The sequence below is a fragment of the Xenopus tropicalis genome, chromosome 4, assembly GCF_000004195.4.
Source record: "Xenopus tropicalis strain Nigerian chromosome 4, UCB_Xtro_10.0, whole genome shotgun sequence".
Taxonomy (NCBI): Eukaryota; Metazoa; Chordata; class Amphibia; order Anura; family Pipidae; genus Xenopus; species Xenopus tropicalis.
Window position 1 is genome coordinate 47290770 of NC_030680.2, and position 25698 is coordinate 47316467.

At 41.6% G+C, this 25698-nt stretch overlaps 1 protein-coding gene across 3 annotated transcripts in view; it reads right to left on the reverse strand.

Moving 5' to 3' along the window:
- Window positions 1-748: 748 nt before the first annotated feature.
- The window catches only part of smpd3 (sphingomyelin phosphodiesterase 3), a 147627-nt gene continuing 122677 nt past the window's right edge, over window positions 749-25698 (reverse strand). For all 3 annotated transcript variants that reach the window (XM_002939876.5, XM_004913485.4, XM_004913486.4), the window contains 7 exons: window positions 18719-20285; window positions 13369-13444; window positions 5428-5583; window positions 4824-4913; window positions 3977-4040; window positions 1662-1824; window positions 749-1517 (listed from right to left, as the gene is read on the reverse strand). In XM_002939876.5, coding sequence (XP_002939922.1) covers window positions 1416-1517; window positions 1662-1824; window positions 3977-4040; window positions 4824-4913; window positions 5428-5583; window positions 13369-13444; window positions 18719-20047 — 1980 coding nt within the window. In that variant the 5' untranslated portion in view covers window positions 20048-20285 and the 3' untranslated portion in view covers window positions 749-1415. The remainder of the gene's footprint in view (window positions 1518-1661; window positions 1825-3976; window positions 4041-4823; window positions 4914-5427; window positions 5584-13368; window positions 13445-18718; window positions 20286-25698) is intronic.

A 25698-nucleotide genomic window follows, 5' to 3' on the forward strand; every position in this document is an offset into this window, starting at 1 on the left:
TTTTTTGTCCTGGGTCAGGCATTTTTTTCTTTGACAAAGCAGTGTGCCACTTTGACTGTTATAAATTGTGTTGTCTGGGATGCATTTAACCAGCTGTCATCTTGTCTTCCACATACATACTTTTTTGAACTATTGTGTGGTCTGTTTATATAAAGAAAGCCAGGAATCCAAACCTGTCCCCTCTGTTATTTTTAAGTGAACAGTATCTGAAATCTGCCTTTCTTTAAATGTACACAATAAGGTAACACAATAAGGTAATGGATGTCTCTTCTAGTCCTCTATGCCCCATCTAATGAGACTTCATGCAGCACATCTCTATGCCAGTTCCTATGATAAAAGGACAGAATAAAAGGATAATACCAGTCACTTTGGAGGTCTGTGATCTTCAGAACTACCTTGTGATTTTTTTGTATACTAATATTTAAAAATTAAGGGGTTATATTATCTCTTGTATATAGATTTATTTTAAAATATATTTAAAGAATGGCATTGATTTTGAAAAAAGGCCTTCATTTGTCAATAGCTTTGATTACTACTTCCTTCATATCTCATTATATTTATTACTAAAATTATAAAGTGTACAACTGATCTAAGCCATGTTTTAAACCCTTCAAGCACCAAAACACATACCCATAAAGACATGGATATCATCATAGCTACTGATGTATTTATACTACTGTTGCAAAGACTTACTGGATACCTCGAAAAATAGAACCTAATGTAGCAAAACACTAATAAGATTCCAAGCTGATGAAAGCAGGGTGATATTTTATTGTGTAATTTTTATGATCATTAAAAATTTAAAAGAGATTAAAGAAATTTCTGCAAAGCGGTTATAAAAGATTTAGCCAATCAATAAAACTGCATTTTACTTTCTCACATTTCTAGTTCGATGTTTCTCCTCCCGCATATCTTTGTGTAGTTAAAATGTTTGATTCTTTTGTTTATGATGAGTGTCATGCAATTATAGCACATGCTAGTGGAGCAACCCGGACCTACAAGAAGAGCCCAAAAAGTAAAAAGTTGATAGTCCTTTTTTTCGTGTTTTTCTTAAAGATATACAAAATAATGCAAAAAAAAGAAAGAAAAAAGAAAACAGAACGGCACCTCACGGTTACAAACTAAATTGTGCTATATAGTGGTATAAAAACATCTTGGTAAGAATGGCACTGGTTCTGTTTGTGTTTCTCTCCCCCTGGTCAATTGTGGAGAGGTCACAGCTTGCTGAGGGAGCTACTCTGGTATCCATTTTCTTAAGTGGGTAAAACTTCTGAGCCCCATTCTCCTCTCTGTCCCCCTCATGTTGTCAAAATAATAGAGACATACGAGGCTCTTTCAAGACGCTCCAGACTTTGGAGCTCATAGTAAACATGGGCCATGTATGCTGTCTCATTAATTGTAATTAAGTTAACTGTTTAGGATTCTTCATCCCCTGTGGAAACTGTCAGTCGCATGGCTACTGGCACATGATCTGTAAGTCCAGCTAGCTGTGTTATAAAACTGTATTCTTCTACATCCTATAAAGGCAAAGAAATAGGTTTTTAGGAACCAGAAGATCAAGGCTCAGTTTAAAAGCATTCCATATCAGAAACACAAAGAGGAATTATGAAATGGCATTTTTTATGAAAGACTTTTCCCAAATGTACTTATGTTTCTCTTACCACTTTCCACTCCATGTTGAGTCCCTCCTCAGTATATAACAAATAATCCACCCGGCGTCCACCACCTTTCAATGGAACCTTTCTTCCCTTCTGGTTGGGACAATGGTTCTTGCTGGTAGGATACACTAAATATTCTTTCCTGCCTTCTTCATTCTCCAGGACTCTGAAAAAGATCATTGTAAACTGTGTTTACCTTCAGTATCACTGGGTAGAGATTTTTATATGACCCTTGTACTTTGCTCAATAAGTTTATCTTTGGATCCTTCCCTAACAGACATTTCATTGTTTCATGACAAGCTGATAGATATCACAAACAAACACTATCCTGCAAGGATATACAGTGGCTTGCAAAAGTATTTGGCCCCCTTGAACTTTTCCACATTTTGTCACATTACAGCCACAAACATGAATCAATTTTATTGGAATTCCACGTGAAAGACCAATACAAAGTGGTGTACACGTGAGAAGTGGAACGAAAATCATACATGATTCCAAACATTTTTTACAAATAAATAACTGCAAAGTGGGGTGTGCGTAATTATTCAGCCCCCCGAGTCAATACTTTGTAGAACCACCTTTTTGCTGCAATTACAGCTGCCAGTCTTTTAGGGTATGTCTCTACCAGCTTTGCACATCTACAGACTGAAATCCTTGCCCATTCTTCTTTGCAAAACAGCTCCAGCTCAGTCAGATTAGATGGACAGCGTTTGTGAACAGCAGTTTTCAGATCTTGCCACAGATTCTCAATTGGATTTAGATCTGGACTTTGACTGGGCCATTCTAACACATGGATATGTTTTGTTTTAAACCATTCCATTGTTGCCCTGGCTTTATGTTTAGGGTCGTTGTCCTGCTGGAAGGTGGACCTCCGCCCCAGTCTCAAGTCTTTTGCAGACTCCAAGAGGTTTTCTTCCAAGGATGCCCTGTATTTGGCTCCATCCATCTTCCCATCAACTCTGACCAGCTTCCCTGTCCCTGCTGAAGAGAAGCACCCCCAGAGCATGATGCTGCCACCACCATATTTGACAGTGGGGATGGTGTGTTCAGAGTGATGTGCAGTGTTAGTTTTCCGCCACACATAGCGTTTTGCATTTTGGCCAAAAAGTTCCATTTTGGTCTCATCTGACCAGAGCACCTTCTTCCACGTTTGCTGTGTCCCCCACATGGCTTGTGGCAAACTGCAAACGGGACTTCTTATGGTTTTCTGTTAACAATGGCTTTCTTCTTGCCACTCTTCCATAAACGCCAACTTTGTGCAGTGCACGACTAATAGTTGTCCTATGGACAGATTCCCCCACCTGAGCTGTAGATCTCTGCAGCTCGTCCAGAGTCACCATGGGCCTCTTGGCTGCATTTCTGATCAGCGCTCTCCTTGTTTGGCCTGTGAGTTTAGGTGGATGGCCTTGTCTTGGTAGGTTTACAGTTGTGCAATACTCCTTCCATTTCTGAATGATCGCTTGAACAGTGCTCCGTGGGATGTTCAAGGCTTTGGAAATCTTTTTGTAGCCTAAGCCTGCTTTAAATTTCTCAATAACTTTATCCCTGACCTGTCTGGTGTGTTCTTTGGACTTCATGGTGTTCCCAATATTCTCTTAGACAACCTCTGAGGCCGTCACAGAGCAGCTGTATTTGTACTGACATTAGATTACACACAGGCACACTCTATTTAGTCATTAGCACTCATCAGGCAATGTCTATGGGCAACTGACTGCACTCAGACCAAAGGGGGCTGAATAATTACGCACACCCCACTTTGCAGTTATTTATTTGTAAAAAATGTTTGGAATCATGTATGATTTTCGTTCCACTTCTCACGTGTACACCACTTTGTATTGGTCTTTCACGTGGAATTCCAATAAAATTGATTCATGTTTGTGGCTGTAATGTGACAAAATGTGGAAAAGTTCAAGGGGGCCGAATACTTTTGCAAGCCACTGTATATAGCCTGATATACAGTTTAGGGTAATGACTCACATAGCAGTTTGGTTGCCTGCGATAGATCTCTGCTATCGCAGGTGACTAATGGCCCGAAATGGCTTTCCACCGGTAACAATAGGAGTCGCTGGTGGAAAGCCCTTCACATCGTTTCCGTATTCCGAAGTCATGGGAAGTTTCCTCCTGCAGCAACTTTGCGTGACTTTAGAAAACCGAACCAATGCAAAGGGCTTTCCCGGCGACTCCTATTGTTGCCATTGGAAAGCCATTTTGGAGCAGTTAGTTGCCTGCGATAGCAGAGATCGCAGGCGACTGTACTGTTTTGTGGGTCCTTACCCTAAGAAAGGAACCCAGTATATAACAGTATTTCCATCACTTACTTCTGCAGATTATCTGGGGTGCACACCTCCTCATCATACAGACCCTCAGGGTCCAAAAGTGTTCCTAAGGAAACAGACATATAAATCCTTTTAGTTAACTGTTACCCAAACTATTGGTGCTGATTGCATTGCTGTAATAAATGTCCTAGATACAGTAGATATTTCAGTTTTCCTTTGTTATACAGTGTGTCTTTACATTCTTATAAATGTTATTGGCAGGGTGGAGGCACACACTTAGATGACACTTAGCAAAGTTCAAGTTCTGGCTACACAGTGTTTCAGGTTCCATGGATTAATTTAGAGGCCTACTGACCATTACTCTCTCACTCCAAAAATGTTATATATATATATATATATAACTATTACAAAAGCTGACATTTTGGCTGTTACACCAGCCTTTCTCAAAGATAGAAAAACAATGAATAGTGACCCAATATATACAGTATTTGGCGGGAAACCTCAAAGACATGATGCCAAGTCGTGCATACCATTATAAGGTAAGTGATGTAAAACCCTCAACACCCCAATGCTGTGGTGAAACATTTGCCAGCAGTGGCAAGCATCGGTGTACTGCGCGGGAGTCTTAATATTAAGAACCGTTCAGTTCAAGTCTGGCTATCAGCGGGCACAGTATTAATGGAATCTCATTTAGTAGACAGAATATTACCATTATTCATTCGGTCTCAGAGCGGACCGTAGTCATATATCTAACCACATCTCACAGCTTTGCTTTCTTGTAGTTCTTTATTTTGCCTTCAGGTGTCACTGACTAAGTACACTGTACACTACACTTCATACTGTACACTCTTACACATAATTATACACCATTTTTTTTCACATTATTTACCTATTGCCCAGGGCTTTTCTTCCCCAGGGCTCAGCCGGCATGGGTCCTTGTAATGTGTAAACAGAGAGTGTTGCTGCTCCAGTTTGTCTTCTGCATGCACACAGATTTAAAAAAAAATACAAAAAAAAAACTTACACTATGATCAACGAAGCATGGCAAATCTTATTAATTGCTTACTACAAGTCTGGTATTCCAAACTCTAAATTCTAAATAGTGATTTAATCCTTACCAACAATCACCCATGGGTGAAGAATGTCACAAACTATACTGAAAAGTTTAAATTAAAAAACTATGAAAGTGTTTTGGTACATTCAGGTCTAAAAACGGTATTCTAGCCAGGAGCATGACATTCAGGCTCCAATGTGTGCCTTCTGCTTTTTAGGGCTTTTAAATGTTCCAAGAACTGTTTCGACTGTCCCCATCTAAAAAACATTTCTATACTATGCCCCCCTAACTAATGTCACACAATCAATTTTGGTCTAGAGTTACAAGTGTTCCCCCCACTTCATATTATTTATTTGTTGGTCACTTTCCCATTTTATTTTTTTTATCAGGTGTGATCCCCAGGTGACCCCACTATCACACCTGTCCTGCCGCCAAATACCTGATGAGCAGTTGTCAAAGTTAAGGTCCCCACAGATGACGTCAAAAGCCACCAGCTCCTCCGGATTTGCAGCACTGGAGGAGGAGGTAGATTTGCGAAATTCAGACACCCATTCTTGGAGCATATCTAATTGCTCACATCGGGTCATTGCATCACCTGCCAGAAAGAATACCTTAAATAACTTCTTTTGCTTCAATGCTGGCTTGGCCTGACTTGTCTATCACTCATCAAGACCAGGCACATAAAGTACATTGATTCTAGTTCAGCAAAACATCCTTATATTTTGTTCAGTTTCCTATTATTGCCTTTCTTGTGATTGTTCTGAGGAATGTTACCAGTCTACCAGCAATAGCATTCCATTACATTTTTGAGTGCTCAGGACACACCCAGCCAATGCATACAATTTAGGTCAAGTGATCAGTGTATTAGAGCTGGTATGTATACTATATGAACACAATATTGGGGGGTCGATATGTCACATCAAGTTCACAGCTATAGGAAACTGCAAAGAATGTAAATATATGTCAGTCTTCTCCCCTAAAAATCCAAACAGAATTTCACAACAGTTATTGAACAGGCCAGTGTATACCCAACATGATTTTGGTGTTTGGCTCAAGAAAAATGATGGGTGCTCTGTGACATCAGTGTTCACACACTGTTGATTCCAAAAGGGGCTTAGAAAAAGCAAACAGTAAGGTACAGGTATAGGATCCATTATTTGGAAATCTATTGTCCAGAGATTTCCGAATTAAGGGCCATCTCCAATAGACTCAACGCCGGCTAGATTGGCTTCAGAGCATGGGGTACATAGGACTCTACACACCAGATGGGCTTTCACTATGTGGAAATATCCTTGGGGTGTAATGCAACTACAACTCACTTAGGCTGTTTGCAATGTAAATGAAAGAATGGGCGCCAGAAGGTTCTTTGTGGTAAACCAGAACTTAACTCGTTTATTGTCCCAAACAAATGATCCACAGGGTTATAGCAATACTCACACAAAGGAGATATCAGATAATTGCACAGTCGGTAGAAAAATGGTGTCCACCGGTTTAGCCCACCTCAGCAAAGGGTGGGGAAGGTAGAGACCACCAACCAGCACGGCCTCCCTGCGGAGAGTATCCTGGCCAAGTATCTGTATCTTCAAAGTGTCCCTTAGCAGTAAACGATCCCTCACAGTTAACTATGGATCAGGGATAGAAACTGACTTGATACCTGTGTCTTAACCATGGCCCTACTCTAAGGCAACAATGCCTGTAGGGAAGAGTACTTCCAGCTAATCTCTACTAGTTGGAGCCAGAAACTGTTCTTTCTATCTAATCTCACTTTCCTAGAAAGTGCTCTTATAAATTATCCTGATACTTACTACTCCTCATTCACGGGCCCCTGTTCCCCAACTTCACTAGAGCTAGAAATAGCCTCTAGGGTAGATAGCTTTACTGGGGCCCTGTTGATCCCAGGCTCAGTGGAACTTCCACCTGGGTCAACAGATGCAGCCAACGAGAAAGACCCACCCCTTGGCTAAGCACTATATTATAGTGCCAAGGTCTACTAATAGGATCGGGGATAGAAACTGACCTGTGCCTTATTGGATAATAATCCAATAAGGCACAAATGCTAATGGCACACTAGATACATGGGCCTCTGCCCAGTAACAGGATAAAGAAAGAAATGGTAGGGTTTAAAGCCATAGGGGCATATTAACCCTATGGGTCCCTACAACTACATTATAAGTAATATTTCTGATTTTTAAAAATAATTTCCTTTTTTTCTGTAACAATAAAATAATACCTTCTACTTGATACCAACTAAGATACAATTAATCCTTATTAAATGCAGAACACCTATTGGGTTTATTTAATTTTTAAATGACTTCTTAGTAAACTTAAGGTATGGAGATCCAAACTACAGAAAGACCCCTTAATCAGAAAACCCCAGGTCCCGAGCATTCTGGATAATGGGTCACCGGAAGTGACATCATGTGGCGGCAGCACATCTGCACGTGTTGTTACTTCTGCTGACAAACGGCCCTGAATGTACGTTTTTCAATCACTGCAATTTTTTTTCAGTATTTATGCTTTCTGGTTGACACCTGAGGTGTCTGACTAATGCTGCACCCAGGGCATAGAGCACAATTTTAAATATAAAAAAAAATATTTCTTCTTTTAAAGAGGACCTGTCACCCACACATAAAAAGCTGTATAATAAACAAGAATGTAAGAAACTATCGGGATTTGAGCCATGCCTGACCTGTCCAGTCGCTGTCTAGGTACCTCTGCCAGTTGTGCATTTATTTGTGGGAGTTCTGTGTAGCCATTTTTAGTAAAGTTCTGTGCTTAAGATTCTGTTACTGTTTCCTAATAACCTGCTACCCCTAACCTGCCTGATACCTAGCCATGGGGCTCCAAACTAATGGCGTGAACCTGCACTGCCATGACCTCCCTGACAGTGAAAAAAAGGGATTCTGTCATGATTTTTAAAATGTACTTTTTATTTCTAAATTACACTGTTTACATAGCAAATAATTCACTTTATTATCATGTATTCTTGAACCAACAAATGGATTTTAGTTGTAATATTGGTATCTCAGTGCATTGTGCCTGATGCTAAGCTTTCAGGTGGAGCCAGCACAACAGGTTAGAACTGCTTTCAGATAACCTATTGTTTCTCGTACTCCAATGTAATTGGTGGAGTCATGAGCTGGACTTGGATTGTTTTACTATTGAATGCTATTCTGATACCTACCACTTTTAGCAATGCAGGTGTCAGGGAGCTGCTATATTTCTACCTTCCCGTTGTTCTGTTGATTGACTGCTGGGGGGGAATTAACAGGGAGTGACCACGCCAAATTGCAGTGTAGCAGTAAATTGTTACTGAAGTTTATCAGAGCACAAGTCACATAGCTGTGGCACCCTGGGAAATGAACATGAACATGGCTATCCCCATGTGAAATTTCAAAATTAAATATAATTTTTTTTTGTGTTTTTAAAAAAAATGGATTTCAATACAGGATTCAGCTGGAGAAGTTAATAAACTGATGCATTTAAAAAAAAAAAAAAACATGATTTCCCATGACAATATTCCTCTGTGCCTCAGACATAGGGGCTGATTTACTAAGACACGAATTCGAATCCGAATTGGAAAAATTCCGATTGGAAAACGAACATTTTGCGACTTTTTCATACTTTTTGCGATTTTTTCGGAGTCTTTACGACTTTTCGGAATTGTCGCGACTTTTTCGTTACCAATACGATTTGCGCGAAAAAACGTGAGTTTTTCGTAGCCATTCCGAAAGTAGCGCAAAATCTGGCGATTTTTTCGTAGCGTTAAAACTTGCGCGAAAAGTTGCGCCTTTTTTGTAGCGTTAAAACTTAAAGGGTCTGATTCACTTAAGTAAAGTGCGATAAAAATTATCGCTCTTTACTTTAGTAAAAAACGCAAAATAATTTGCGCGCGATTCACCATAGTATTATCGCGTGCGAAAAATCGCCATTTTCGCATGGTTATTTCTCGCACAAGTTTTAGCGCATACGTTAATTTCCGCACTGAAAAGAATACTATCGCATGATTCACTATATCTTTTGCGCGCTAAATATCGCATTTGGCTATGCGAAAATTAACACCTACTACAGGCAGGCGAAAAATTATACAAAAGTACAGTAAATGATTTTTTTGCAATAAAATATGGACTTACAATGTTATTTATTCAAGTATGTGTCTTTTTACTCAATTTTACTAAAGTCTTGGCATGTATGGAATTTCGCTACTAATATACAGTACTATAGCGGTGAATATGTTGTCGCCAAAATATACTGTACTGTAGCGGCGAATATTTTTCTCGCGCAAAATACATTACTATGTATATTTTGGCGATATTTTTTTTCCCGATTTTGTAATCTCGCGAATTGCGGACATTTTGTGGCGATTTTGTAATCTCGTGACATGTGCGACTTGGGGCCATTTTGTGTCATTCAGCCAAACTGAGAGGAGATGCCTGGGGTTTCTGACTTGCTACCAGGGGAGAGGCGCTATATTATCAGCGTGCTCCTGCGTGCAGGATATGACCACCCACCTCCGGGGGACTTAGGGGTCCACGAGAGGAAGAGGGCAATCCTGGCTGAGCTAAGACAAGGTTTGCTCGCCAGGTTTGCCCTTGATGTGGGCCCCCACCAGCTCCGGCGGCTGTGGTCCGACCTTAAGCGCAGGAGCCCAGAACTGGTCGCTGAAATTGCGGAAGGTAATTATTGTACTTTATTATGCTTTTACAGTATACGTTCAGTAAAAGATTTAGCAAGTAATTTGAACTAAAGGTACAAATGTAAGAAATGTCAGGGATGATGAAAGTAACATAGTAACATAGTAAGTTGGGTCTTTTCGTCTTTTCGTCCCTTTCGTCCCTGACGAAAGTCCTAGTAAAGGACTGAAACGTTGGAAATAATAAAACTCACCACTTGCATTTAAAAAGAAGCTTTATCTTTGTGACTTTTTGTGGAAATCCTAAGAGTGCCGACATCCTTTACTTATCTGAAGATTCTCCAGCTCTGGCACCTAGGTTTATTTTTATTTCATGGTGTGCTTCCCACTCTGGACTGTATATATATATATATATATATATATATACACACATCTATTTTCAAATACATATGCATAAATAAGTTTAAAGCAGGGGGGAAGCAGCAGGGAGCGGCCCATAGTATGAGTCATTTGGGGAAGGGCCACGAATGTTTTAGGGGGCCCTGGCTAACAATGTCTGTGTGTCCTTTGTATTGATGTGAGGGTTCACAGGGGGAGGGGCCATTGGGGGCGTGGGAGGAGGGGGGCCCAAAAAATGTTGTTGTGAGGGGCCCCGTTATTTATGATGGTGTATGAATGTATATATATATAATATATTACACAAAATAACATCTTGCAATATTATTTTACAGAACTTCAGCTGGCGCCTCCTCCCCAGGCCCAACCCCAGGCCCTCCAGCCTCTACCGGCCCCCGAGGCCCGACCAATGGCCCCCGAGGCCCGACCAATGGCCCCCGAGGCCCGACCTCCGGCCCCCGAGGCCCGACCTGCGGCCCCCGAGGCCCGACCTGCGGCCCCCGAGGCCCGACCTCCGGCCCGCGAGGCCCGACCTGCGGCCCCCGAGGCCCGACCTCCGGCCCCCGAGGCCCGACCAATGGCCCCCGAGGCCCGACCTCCGGCCCCCGAGGCCCGACCAATGGCCCCCGAGGCCCGACCTGCGGCCCCCGAGGCCCGACCTGCGGCCCCCGAGGCCCGACCTCCGGCCCCCGAGGCCCGATCAGAGGCCCCCGAGGCCCGAGCAGAGGCGCCCGAGGCCCAACAAATGGCCCCCGAGGTCCAACAAATGGCCCCCGAGGCCCGAGCAGAGGCCCCCGAGGCCCAACAAATGGCCCCCGAGGCTGAAGAGGCCCCTGAGGCCCCAGGATCCCCCGAGGCCCCAGACACTCCCCCACTTGATTTCTCCCCCACTTTCCCCCCCGGCCCTTGAGTTCTCCCCCCAGGCCCAACACTCTCCCCAGGCCAAGCGCTGGGCACCAGGTCCTCCTGCTGATGAGGGTCCATCACGCCAGACCGAAGATGTGGGGACCCAAACAACACCTGGGAGGACTGACCCCACACGGTCAATGCAGGAGGACCTGGAAACTCTGAAGGCCCAGGTGGCCGAGCTGCAGCAGGACATGAGGGAACTCAAGGGCAGCAAGCCCTAAGTTTCCCCCCCCCCCTTTTTTTTTATTTTAAATAAAAGTTTTCAGTTTTATACATTTGAACTGAGTAATGTGTCATTATTTATCCTTCCTTGATATGGTATTCTATACTTTCATGTAGTTTCCCCTAAACTCTTACATTTATCAGTAACAGCATCAATATGCTATATGGGTTAAATGTTTGCAAATATTCTGGCATCAATTTTGCCTTTAGCCCATTTTGCTGAATAGTAAAACTTGCGCTAATTAGTACGTAGCGTATTTTCTGGCGAGTGTGATAACTGCCAATCCAATTTTTTGTTGCCAGAATAATTGCAATTTAATAAAGTGCCCATAACATATTTGCCATTTATTCTGTGTGTAAAATCTCCCACTTAATTTAAGCCACTTTAACAAACAGACCCCTAAGTATTTGGCTAAATATTCTTAAATGCCCCCCCCCCCCCCCCATTTTATTATCTCTAGCACTTCTTTTTTTTTCTTACTTAGATTTTTATAATTTTTGGGGGGGTTTTTTTGCAAATAAACTTTTATACAGCACCTCTCTAGCACTCTGTGCTCTCCCAGGGCTAGATTGTTACAATTAGCGCATGCGATAAATAGCCTGCATGCGGAAAATACCGCGCTATTTATCGCATTGAAATACCGCGCGTAAAAAAGCGCGAGTATGCTTATAGTGAGTCGTGCGAAAAATCGCCAAAATTAAGACGCTGTAAGTTTTACGCAAGTTTTAACGCTACGAAAAATCGCAACTTTTTGTGCAAGTTTTAACGCTACGAAAAAATCGCAAGATTTTGCGCAACTTTCGGAATGGCTACGAAAAACTCGCGTTTTTTCGCAAAAATCGTATTAGTATCGAAAAAGTCGCGTCAATTTTCCGAAAAAATCGCAAAATACCGATCATTACGAAAAAAACGCAATCGGACGCATTCGGCCCGTTTGTGGGTTAGTAAATGTGCCCCATAGTGTCGGGCAGTTCATTACTTTGATTTCCCTTTTTGCACTTCCTAGATGTCCCTGTATTCCTTACATTCACCCTCCCTCTTCCTGCTTTATAATTGTTTATCCTGTGCATGAGCATGGGCATTTGTCCCCCATTCTGTTGCATACACAAATCATGCAGTAATATAAAACTTGCCTTAATAACAATGTCCACAAAACATTGTCATTGTAAGTTCCAAGACTAAAGGAAACAACATTTTAATAATTCATATAGTGTATATAAAGTTAAAATTGCTCAACTAACATGATTAAAAAAAAAAAATTGTTTCTTAGGGTGAAAGGTCCTCTTTACAGTAACCAGGTAGGCTTTTTTCACACCAGGTAATCTAACACACAGTTGCTAAGGGGTATATTTATTATGTTGTGTAATAAAATGGAGTGATACATGCCCAGGGCAACCAATCAGCAATTAGATTTCAACAGTTACAAAACCAAAGCAAACATCTGATTGGCTGCTATAAGCAAAATTACTGGTAATGTTTTACTCCACTTTTTACACAGCATGATAAATATACCCCTAAGTCTCATCCCCTTTGACCAAGGGTAGTTGGAATTCAATCCCTTTTGTCTCCAACTGCATTTTCCCAACTTCCATTGTCCAACCTGCCTCAGGAATCCATGGCCAACTCCCTAAAATTAACCTAATGGTCTTTGACCAATCAGACCTTGCCACATCAACTGTGATCAATCTCTAGGTTAATAGCATTGGTTAAGTTTTAGTTAGTGTGTTCCTGGAGTGAGGACACAGATGCCTGACTCAATGGAAGGATGAGTATAAGGGAGGCAGTGGGGTTATATTTAACATATCCACATTTATAATTATCTTTCTAAATATCAGTTATGTATAGTATTTAGATTTAATGTTGTTTTGTATTTTGTAAGTTTGTTATTTTTGTAGATATGTGTCAACAGCTTTTGTTAATAAATGTATATTTTTGATTGAACTCTCTCTTTTATTAAAGAACCTTTATAACCAGGAATATTCATGTACATGTGTATATAAGAATAAATATACACATTTACATAAATATATCACTGGGCAACAAGTTCAATGATTTAAAAAAAAAAAATGACATTGTGTATATCATATTAAAATGTAATTTCAAGGTAAACTGCCCCTACACATCTGCCCTACACAAAGCAATTATATGTTGGAAAGCATTTACAGATTATAGGAGCTTAACCTACTGGTGCAACAAATATATGGAATGAAGGTGTTTACCTGCTAAAGCATGCAGGTGAGTGCAGGAGATGTATCCCACAATTCTTTGGTCCTGAGGAGTGGTTCCAACTTGCACCTAAAGAAGTAGAATCATAAGGTAAGCAGGATTACATTTCTTTAAAATCTAACTTTTTCCTGTGCTAAGAAGAAGATGGAAACCATATTGTGCTATTGCAGAGCTACATTGTAACTAGGATTAATAGCCAAACTATAATAAAATTTGAACATTAAAATAAACAATGTTAAATTATTTTTCATGCATTTGAGCTGGGTTAGACAACATTAATCCACTTTTTTGGATTCTGCCGAACCCCGAATCCACCCTGAAGGATTCTGCCGAATCCCGAACCGAATCCGAATCCTATTGAGTAGATACTAAAACATTTACTTAAGCTACAGAAAATGTTGGAAACATATGTAGAGCAAGGCTAGGGTATTAGATAGCAAGCCTTTGCCTACAGCTTGTTTAATTATTGTAATATATGGTAAACACTTTTTAGTTGCCAAACTGTAACTGAAATTGATTGTAATTTTTTACTATGCTATACTTTAAAAAATAAAATAAAAAATAGAGATGTTTGATGTGTTACTGCTATTGATTGATTTAGAAGACATATTGAATTGAAAAAGTCCAGAATTCACACATACTGTACATGCCATACTGAGTTGAAGACTAGACTGTTGAAGACTGTTCTAATAAAGTCATCAAGCATAATGAAATACTAATAATACTATACTAGTAGTAGTCACTTAGTACAAGAAAAGCTTTGCCATTATGTGCACAACAACATATCAACAACATCATCATTTTATACATTAAAAGCAGTAAAACTGTCAAAAGGGTTAATTGCATTGCAATTTTGCATAGCTTGAATATGTGGAATTCCTCCTGGTAGTGGAAAGTTGGCCACTTGAACTAATGATAACTAACTTAAACTTAGTGACACTCATCAGAAAGAGACAGACAACATACAGCAGTCACTTTTGCACAGTCATATAGTTGTCTATATCATAAACTTAAACCTAAAAATAATCATGTTCACCATCACTAATACCAATTAACAATTCTCCAGTGTGCAGCAACCAATAAATAAATATAAATTAGATCATAAAGCATTAAAGTTTAGGTTCAGCAACACCTTTGAGGCACTGATTAAGTTAAAAGAAAGTAAAAAAATCATATGTATACTTGCAGAGATTATACTTTCCTATATTGTACTGACCTATCCTATACACTCACATATATAAATCATATATACAAACACTACTAACTGTAGATATTAGTATCTTGGATACTATGCTTGTTCAAGAACTCATCCAACCCCCTCTTAAAGGACAATGAAAGGTTAATATAAATTAAAAGTAAGTCTAAAGGCATTCTTTTTAAGTACTTACTGCATATCTAAATTCCCAGATCCCTGCTTGCTTCTCTGAGATATGGTGCTGGCAGCCTACAGCAGTGTGAAGACTACAGTGACATCACTGAAATCTCTCTGTTCTTCCTGTAGGCTGCCAGTGGCAGCCTTCCTATTCTCTGAGCATGTGTGTAACTTGATCCTGTCTCCTGTTCTGAGCTACACATACCCACCAGCCAATCAGAAGCGGATCTGGCAGAGGGGAGGGGAGGGGAGGGAATGAAACACATGTGCAGTATGAAGCAAGGAGGGAAAGGAAGGGAGAATACCTTTTTAGAGATGGCTGCCTGTTCTAGAAAATGTGAAGTAAGTGTGACTGAGTAAATATTTGATTAGGTGAGCCAAAAGTGTGGCGTTTTTACTAAACAATAGGAGGACTATAGGGCAGTATGCTTTTTAAATTTTGACTTGCATTCTCCTTTAAAGGCATTAACAGAATTTGCCATTACAACATCACTAGAAAGGGCATTCCCCAACCTTTCCAGCAGATATAAAGCCTGCTACGGGCAGGCCAGGAAAGCTCAGAGAAGGGTGTGGCCTCAGTTCAGCGGTGCGCATGTCATAATTGTCAAAAGTGGATTTAGCTGTGCGTCCGTGGCTGCCCATGGTGGCAGGGGCGCCATCAGAAATGACGGGGCCCCTCACAACAAAATTTTCTGGGTCCCCCTCCCCCAGGGCCCCTCCCATCAGTACTGGACACACAGACATAAAAAGTATTAGGGCCCCCCTATTGCTATGCTGGCCAGGGCCTCCCTAATGCTATACTGGCCAGGGCCTCCCTAATGCTATGCTAGCAAGGCCCCCCTAACACTATGCTGGCCACGGCCCCCCATACAGAGTGCCCCCGATTGCCCGATAGACAGTACCCCCCATCGAAAGTGTCCCCAATTGTCCCCATAGACAGTGCCCCCATACACAGTTCCCCCATAGACCTTACCCCCCATACACAGTGCCCCAATTGCCCCATAGACAGTACCTCCCTAGACAGTACCCCCACACACAGTGCCCCCAATTGCCCTTAGAGACAGTGCCCCCAATAGAAAGTGCCCCATACACAGTGCCCCGATTGCCCCATAGATAGTGCCCCCATAGACAGTCCCCCCCACACACAGTGCCCCCAATTGCCCTTAGAGACAGTGCCCCCAATAGAAAGTGCCCCCATACACAGTGCCCCAATTGCCCCCATAGACAGTCCCCCCACACACAGTGCCCCGAATTGTTCTTAAAGACAGTGCCACCAATAGAAAGTGCCCCCAATAGAAAGTGCCCCAATTGCCCCCATAGACAATGCCCCCAATTGCCCCATACACAGTGCCCCCCTTTACAGTCCTCCCCACACACAGCGCCCCCAATTACCCCATTCACAGTGCCCCCCTTTACAGTCCCCCCACACACAGTGCCCAATTGCACAGTGCCCCCAATTGCCCCCATAAAGAGTACCCCCCCAAGTCACCGTCGGCAGCTCCTTCTCTCTTATGCGGTGGCAACAGGCCCTTTTATCAGGTTGCGCCTCGTCCGTATGTGTGACGTCAATATGCATGGGGCACAACCTTATAAAAGGGCCTGTCGCCGCTGCATAAGAGAGAACGAGCTGCCGACGATGACTTGGGGGGCGGGCATGGTCTATTGGGGATATTTTTTGGGGGGGCAATTGGGGGCACTTTCTATTGGGGGCACTGTCTCTAAGGGCAATTGAAGAAGAAGGAGGAGCAGCCACCCCCTGATGGCGGCCCTGCATGGTGGCACGGCGGAACAGCTCCGTGACCGCACTCCTTCCTCCACTGTGAAAGGTAAGGGGGCTTAGGCGCTTGCCTGCCCAGTGGCAGATCTAACACTGGCCCCCACTCACATGCTCACCTGAAGCAGCAGCCATGTTGTGGATTCGGTTCAGCTCAGAGCAAGGATTAGGCCGAAACCGAATACCTTGGAAAAAGACTGGATTCGGCCCGAATCTGGGATTCAGTGCATCCCTACTCTTTTCTGTTTTAATCTGACTGCCACACTTATATTTACAGCAGAACTATAGAATATTTGCTTCTCCAATTGTTTCTGAACCATGGCTCCCAGCATGTTCCACTGGAGAATATTTTCCAGGCTGACCTCCGATCCACTCCACTCTGTGTGCACACACACTGTTGGGCTGTTGCCATACCTTGTAGTGCAGACACACAGAGCAGCGTACAGAAGCAGATCCCCTGTGGGGCTGAGAGAAGCATATATTCTGCCCTCGCCCTTATGGATACCAATTTTAAGTAGAACTGAAACAGAGGATAGAGAAACACTTCGGGGCAAGTGGGAAAATGTGAACAAATAGAAAGAGGTGTGGAGGTTGGTTTGTAAAGCAGAACAGGATCTTGGCACATATGTGCTGCACCTTTGTTTCAGAGGGACAGGGGAAATTAAAGGAGGAAGGGTTTGTCTGTATTTTAAGCATGATCTAAAACATATTATAAAGGTTGCTCATACAGAGCTGAAGCTGTATGGGTTGACAGGTAAGTAAATTGTAGGAATATGCTACAGAACCTCTCATGTAAATGAAGATGCTTGACCAGGCAAGTGGAGTATTTTAAATGCCCTTTTATTGACTGTGGTAGTGCCAGGACATGTAATGGCACAGTTTGTTGGGGATTTAACAATCCAGAATGTTTAACTGTGTAATAGTCCCCATAAGATTATCTCTTTTAAAGGAAAAGTAACACTAACATTTTTCAAGTAAAAAACCTATTCTACCCTGCTCCAATAATTGCCCTATCCTGCAAACCATTTAGTATTTTGAATGCTTTATTAGAAAATACCTGCTAAAACTTGGCTTCCGGTCATTTGAAATAAGGTGATAAGGTGATAGGGTGAAGGAAGGAGCAGCATCCACTATGCGATGATCGATTGATTGACCCTAGCCTTCGTTCTGTATAGGAAGGAGTCAGGCTAGGCTCAATCGATCGTCACATAGTGGATGCTGCTCCTTCCTTCCCTATCGCTTTATATCAAATGACCAGTTTTAGCAGGTATTTTCTAATAAAGCATTCAAAATACTAAGTGGTTTGCAGGATAGGGCAATTATTGGTGCAGGGTAGAATAGATTTTTTACTTAAAAATGTTTAGTGTTACTTTTCCTTTAATACTGGAGACAAAAAACAAACAAACATTCTCTGGGTCAAAAATGATTTGAAAAAAGTAAACTTTAACTGTGGGGACAGATGCTTATTTTAGATCATTTAACTACCCAAACAGATATTGTAAAGCAGAAAGTGAGGACCTGGTCACTTTACTTGCAAAGACTAATCCCAAAAATGTTTTTTAATGTTTATGGGTAGTAAAAAGATGCTGATTGTAAAATATATATAAATATTTTAATTACAAGGAAATTCAGGAACGGAATGCTTAGTGCAGTTTTAGCTAGGCCACTCAATTTCAAAGACTCCCTTTAATCTGGTATGGTACCAATTGATTGGATAAAAGCTTATGTATTCCAGTATTTAAAATCAAATGACAATGTATCTATAAATTATAGGTATTTGGTATTTGCCAATGGCACAAAACTACATAATACAAATAATCCTAAATTATGTAGGGAGTTTTATCCTTACAGGGGCATCTTGACAAACTAGCTATCTGGGCAGCTAGATTGCACATGAACTTCAATGTTGATAAAGGTCCTAATGTGGACCAAAACGTTGGACACAAGTGATATGTGAAATAAAGACACCTTGTTGTTTTTATACTTATACTTGTATATATATTTATATTTGCATGCTGCATAGTAATTACTGTTTAATAAAATAATATAATAAATAGTTTCTTCTGTGGCTTATCAACAGGAAACTTATTTTTGATAGCTATGAAGAAGCTATATTGGCATCTACCAAAACTGTTTATATCAGCAACAGTTTCAACTTTATGTTATGGTCACCTTGGTAGCCATAATAAGCTCTTACCTTGACAAACAAAGCTCCTTTGGCAGCAAGTGCATCTATTCCTCTCCCATTGGGATAACAGTGATAGGTAGCATCTAGTATGGGGTAACGACTGGCAAACAGAAGCCCACTGTTAAGGAACTTAAACCCACAGCACCCATGGCAGCTATAAACCCCCACATCATACAGCACATATTCAAAATAGTAGTGCAACTGTTCTTTCAATTTCTTTGCAGAACGTTTGTCAAATACTTCCTGGAGACACAGAAAGTCCAGGTTGGCAGGAAAAAAGGCAGAAATCTCATGGTCCAGAATGTCATCTGTGTGTTTCTTCTTCCGGGCAGTAGCCTTCTTGATTATGGATGTTTTATACAAAAGCTTATTGTTAATGCTGCTTTGGTCAGCAGTTCCATCTGCCACCCGGACCTTGACTAGTGACTCCCGAGAGGCTGTACAACTATCAAGACTTCCACCATCTGCATCCTTATTCTTATGGTTTGCAATTGGGCTTTTTTGAAAATCTGGCTCAATTTCTGCCAAGCATGCAACATTCACATGCCCGCTAATAGCATCAGTCTCTGTGTCAGAGATGTGTCCACTGTCCTCTCCACCTATACGAATGATGCATGGACTGTCTTCTCCATCAGCTGTGTCTCCTCCATTTCTCCCATCTCTGCCCTCCTCACTGCTATTTTCCCCAGAATTTTCCCCTTTGTATTCCATAGATGTTGTTCTCTTCATACCTACATTTACTGCTCGGTGAGATGTATCACCACCTTGTGGGGACACCAGACTGCTAAAACTGGCAGCACTTAAAGAAGTGTTAGTAGGAGAGTCTATGTATATCTTAATTTGGGGCCTACTTGCCCCATTGCGTATTCTTCTCCCTATTTCTTTAGCCCGTGCTTGGGTATTAAAAAGGTTATTGAACCTTGCCATTGAGTCAGGCAAGAGGCAAACATTGGCAGTTCCAAAGCAGAAGCTTTTTCCACTGCCTGTTGCTCTCCATTCCGCCAGCAACTTGGCTTCTGTTGCATGAGATTTTTCCTGAACATGGGAATAGATATAGGGTCTTCGTGCAGCCTGAATAGGCGACCACACCAGAAATCCTATAAAGGCAAACGGAAGTGATGAAACCAGCAGTGCTAAATAAATGGGTGTGGTTATTATAATGCAGAGGGCCTGGAAGTAACATGGATCATCTGACCGTTGTCGTTTCTCATAGGTGGTCGGCAAAAATGAAGACAGTAACCGATCTCCCAGCCAATAACAAGGGAAAATTAGGGCCCAGGACAGGGAGTGGAGGAACGAAAGGAAGCTGCTGGGAAAGGGGGTAGTGTATAAAACCATTTCAGCTCAGTTGTTTCCACTTTGATGAGGTCTCTGCATCATGTCACTCTTTCCAGTCAAAATGGTCAAAATGAAAATTTCAGAGGAGCCAAGTGTCAACACCAATGCTGTTTTGTTCGTAAATATCACCTTGGCATGCCAAAGGAGCAACAACTGTGGCCTGGGAGAGGACGAGTTTGACGCTGTATTAGCCCCATTGCTTTCTGTATATGTATTTGCTCAGTCTGTCCATGAGATCCTGCAAAGGACAAATTAATATGAGGTGAGAATTCTTTACAACCATTTATCAGAAAACAGTGATTGGACAGTTTTAAGTAAAAATGGGGGAGAGGGTAATTGTACCATGACTATCAAACAAAATATATTGGAGTTTATTCATCAGTTGCTTACAAGAAAAGGTACCCTCAAAGATGTCACATGATATCACAACTAAGGCCAAGTTATCATCACATAAAAATAAAGGGGCACGCTCCTATAGTGTAAAATCAAAATTAACAGTTTATTAATAAATATTGCAAGTACTGAAGTACAATGGGCGTATAAAACAAACGTTACGGCCCAACGCATTTCATTGATCATGTGACTTCCTCGGGAAGTTATCATCAGTCTTAATGTTGAGTATAATATTAATGAAATCACTAATCTGTATAAACTTTATAGTTCCAGCATTATATTTACTAAAATTAAATATCTAAGTTAATATAAGTATTCTGTTTTTAGCTAAGTTTAAATATGTACAGTGATATGTAGCATGATCAGGGGAAAAAGTTTTTTACACTATCAGTATCATTTGCAAAGTGTATCATTTTACTGGCAACAAGTTTTGTGCTGTTATTGGCTTGATCTTTATTTTCTAACACCTTGCATAATTTATTAAAAAAAATTCTTCTCAAATCTTGAAAGTGTGCTTGATTTTTTTATTGGATGAATTAAAGGCCAAATAAAAAGAAAAAAACTAAAATGTTCTAAATATTTAAGTGTACTTCCCCCAAACCTTCCCCCTCTTTTTATTAGCAAAATATATGACTTCTGTGCCATGAGCAGCATCTAACCCCTTTTGGCAACTGTGCCAGAGAGCACAATAATTTGGCAGAATCCAGGCATACATGTCATCAGCAGCAGATCTACCAGTGGTAGATGCAAGCCAACTAAGGCCCAAATAAATTGGCTTCTAAGTATTTAAATATTTATTGATATTTTAATGAGTCTCCTGAATGTAGAACCCAAATCATTCCTGCCCTGGTAGCCCTTTATGCCACAACCAGTGGCTCACAAGCAACTGTCCGCTCCAAACAGAGACTCCTACAGGATACCAGTTCACATGTGGCTACCAAATAACCAATCATAGCCTTTTTTTGGGAACCTCCAGCCTCCAGAAAGTGTTATCTTGCTTGTGTGGCTACACAACACTTATATTTGTGAGTGGGCTGAGGGTAAAAAAAAAATTGGCGACCACTGCCTCACTAGGGGGAATTCACAAAAGTGGTGATATTCCGACACAATAAAAGTGGAGATAGATTTGTCGGATTTTCCACCTAATTCACGGTACATCACCTTTTCCTCCACCTAATTCACAAACCTCTATCTCCACTTTTGTGAATTTGTCTTTTAAACAGACAGTTTTCAGATTTTGTCATTTTCCCGACATTTTTTTTATGAATTTGCCTTAAGCTGTTAGTAAATCTGTCGGTGCCATCAAACCCAGTCCCACAGCCTTGGGATATGAATTTTACCAGCAGGATTTTGCATTTCATATGCCATTTGTCATTTCACTTTGGGGCATTTCCTGAGGGGTAATTTTAGTTTGCATCATACATCATTTTTCAGGACAATCTGGGCTTTCTAATGTTTTCTATATTTCTGTGTAATGCCACTCCTGTAACAAGATTTAAGGGTCTAAATACCTTCTTCTCTAGCCCCTACTCATTACTGGTCAGCAGCAATCCGGCCCCCACACCAACATGCCCAGTGAATAGAGGTCCAACAGGACTAGGGCCCACTGGGTTTTTATTCAGTGCCCTATCGGGGTCAGTCCAACCCTGTACCCCAATATCCCAGTTTGGGGGCCAGTGTGTATGTGCCACCAAGATGGCTGCTGGGAACAGGTGAGGGCCAATGCTGTCAAGCAGCTCTGTAGTTCTGGACATGCTATGGGGGCACAGATAAGTTAGGCCAAATGTCAGTGAAGTGATTAAAGACGGGGCACTGCTGCTAAAACTAAAAATTTGCCTGGGAGACTTTACTTTTCCTTTTAATAAAAATGTTTACAATATATTCACACAAAATTTTTATTATTGCCTCATTGATTAAGCTAAAACTAGCATAGCAATGCAAATGTGAGGTAAAAACTTTTTATATATAAGATATAAATTAAACTTTTTTTATTCAGTGTATTTACTTGTTTATAAAATGTTAATGAGGCTTTTGCACCTATGTTCTAGGGTTAGACAGAAACTTGTCCCCTAACAATAGTCTGCTAATCCCCATTAATATGTTAATGATCCCCTAATGGGGCTCCTACCTATGGAGACTGGGGGAAACAAAACAAAACAAAACAGAAGAGCTTTTAATTGATCTGACACTGAGCTTTACTCCATTTTGAAAATGTCGGGGAAAAATGTCGTTAAAACGTCGTATAAATGTCGTTTCAACGACAAATTCACAAAAGTGTCTGTAAACTGTCTTTCTTTCACCAAAAACGGAAAAGTGGCGGTTGAGTTGGAATTTAGGCGGATTTCTGTTTGTGAATCTGGAGAAAGTGTTTTCCACCACTTTTTCCACCACTTTTACTCCAAAAAAGGGCTACCTCCACTTTTGCGAATTCCCCCCAATGTCTTGTTTGTCCCTAGATGCCAAATTCAGGACATTTTTAAAATGCCCTTGATATGCCCAAGCCCAGGGCTATTGTTAGAGAAGAAAGGGGTCCTGGAAAAGCAAGAAGGCCAAGGCCATCTTGGAATGGAAGGGAGTTAAACTGAGGTATCGAACCCTGTTGCTAATACACAAATGACAGTTCAATAACAGTTGAAGGGCAGTACATTGGACATCCCTTGTGTACAGTATATCTTGTAAGTTTCTAGTAGTTTTTTTTTTTTCTAATAGACCATTTTAGTGGTATTTTCCTTTCAATCATCAGAAGAGGTAGGGCACATTGGTACACATGTCGAAGTACGGGAGTGTGGATGGATGCACAAGTCATTAGTTATAGTAGAAGTAACTCACTTATAACTGACTGCCTTCTCTCTATATTTGTATTTTATATGTAGGAGTTGCTATATTGTTTTCCTTAGGTAGTACAGTATAAGGGTATAGCACATAATGGGCCCGATTCACTAAAGTGCGATAAAAATTATCGCACGCTTTTTTGCGTTAAATTAGTTGCGATAATTAGCGCGCGATTCACCATAGTATTATCGCGTGCGTTAAGTCGCCATATCGCATGCGCTAGTTTTAACACGTGTTAATTTCCGCGCTGAAAAGAATACGATCGCATGACTCACTATAACTTAGGCGCGCTAAATATCGCATTCGGCTATGCGAAAATTAACACATACTACTTTAATTTCACTAAAGTCTTGGCATGTATGGAATTTCGCTACTAATATACAGTACTATAGCGGTAAAAATTTAGTCGCCAAAATATACAGTACAATAGTGGTAAATATTTAGTCGCGATATTATACAGTACTATAGCGGTGAATATTTAGTCGCGATAATATACAGTACTATAGCGGTGAATATTTTGTCGCGATAATATACAGTACTGTAGCGGAGAATATTTTGTCGTGCAAAATACATTACTATGTATATTTTTGGCGATTTTTTTTTGTCGCGACTTTGTAATCTCGCGACTTGCGGACATTTTGTGGCGATTTTGTAATCTCGTGACATGTGCGACTTGGGGCCATTTTGTGTCATTGAGCCTGCAGCCACACTACAGAGAGGATCATGCCTGGGGTTTCTTATCTGCTACCAGGGGAGAGGCGCTATATTATCAGCATGCTCCTGCGCTCAGGATATGACGACCCACCGCTGGGGGACTTAGGGGTCCACGAGAGGAAGAGGGCAATCCTGGGCGAGCTAAGAGAAGGTTTGCTTGCCGGGTTTGCCCTTGATGTGGACCTCCGCCAGCTCCAGCATCTGTGGTCTGACCTGAAGCGTAGAAGTTCAGATCTGGTTGCTGAAATTGCGGAAGGTAATTATTGTACTTTATTATGCTTTTACAGTATATGTTCAGTAAAAGATTTAGCAAGTAATTTGAACTAAAGGTACAAATGTAAGAAATGTCAGGGATGATGAAAGTAACATAGTAACATAGTAAGTTGGGTTGAAAAAAGACATCACGTTCAACCATAATGCCAGTGAGGAACTGAAACGTTGGTCACAATAAACCTCTGAATATTATTTCACATCTTTGTGACTCCTTGGGAAAATCCTGTGTGTGCCGTCACCCCATGCCTGTCTAGATTTTGTTTTGCCACAGGCACCCAGGTATTATTGTTCCTTATGGTGTGCAGCTTCCCAGCACTTCGTATTGTATATATATATATATATATATATATATACACATCTATTTTCAAATACATATGCATAAATAATTTTAAAGCAGGGGGGAAGCAGCAGGGAGCGGCCCATAGTATGAGTCATTTGGGGAAGGGCCACGAATGTTTTAGGGGGCCCTGGCTAACAATGTCTGTGTGTCCTTTGTATTGATGTGAGGGTTCACAGGGGGAGGGGCCATTGGGGGCGTGGGAGGAGGGGGGCCCAAAAAATGTTGTTGTGAGGGGCCCCGTTATTTATGATGGTGTATGAATGTATAAATATATATATATACATATATATGTATAATATATTACACAAAATAACATCTTGCAATACTATCTCACAGAACTTCAGCTGGCGCCTCCTCCCCAGGCCCAACCCCAGGCCCTCCAGGCTCCTGTGGCTCACCGGCCCCTGAGGCCAGAGGCCCGACCACCGGCCCCCGAGGCCCGACCACCGGCCCCCGAGGCCTGACCTGCGGCCCCCGAGGCCCGACCACCGGCCCCAGAGGCCCCAGGACAAGAGGCCCCGAGGCCGAATATGCCCCAGAGGCCCCGGACACCCCCCCCTTGATTCCTCCCCCAGTTTCCCCCCAGGCCCTTGAGTTCTCCCCCCAGGCCCTGGACTCCCCCCAGGCCAAGAGCTGGGCGCCAGGTTCTCCTGCGCACGAGGGACCATCAGTGCAGGAGGACCTGGCCAACATCAAGGCCGAGCTGGCCCAGCTCCGGGGGGAAGTGTATGAACTAAAGAGGGACATGCGAGAACTCAAGGGCAGCAAGCCCTAAGTTTTTTTTTCCCCCTTTTTTTATTTTATTATATTAAGTAAAAGTTTTTAGTCGCGGAAAATACCGCGCACACTATTTATCATGACAAAATTATCGCATGAAATACCGCGCGTAAAATAGCGCGAGTATGCTTATAGTGAATCATACGAAAAGTCGCGAAAATTAAGACGCAATAAAAATTTTAACGCACACTAAAAATAGCGCACCTTAAATCGCACTTTAGTGAATCGGGCCCTTTGTGTCTGATCCCACCATTTCAAAGAGGAGTCAATTATGTGGCACTTCTCTGTCCTCATTCGTAATTATTTATTCATAAAAAGGAAT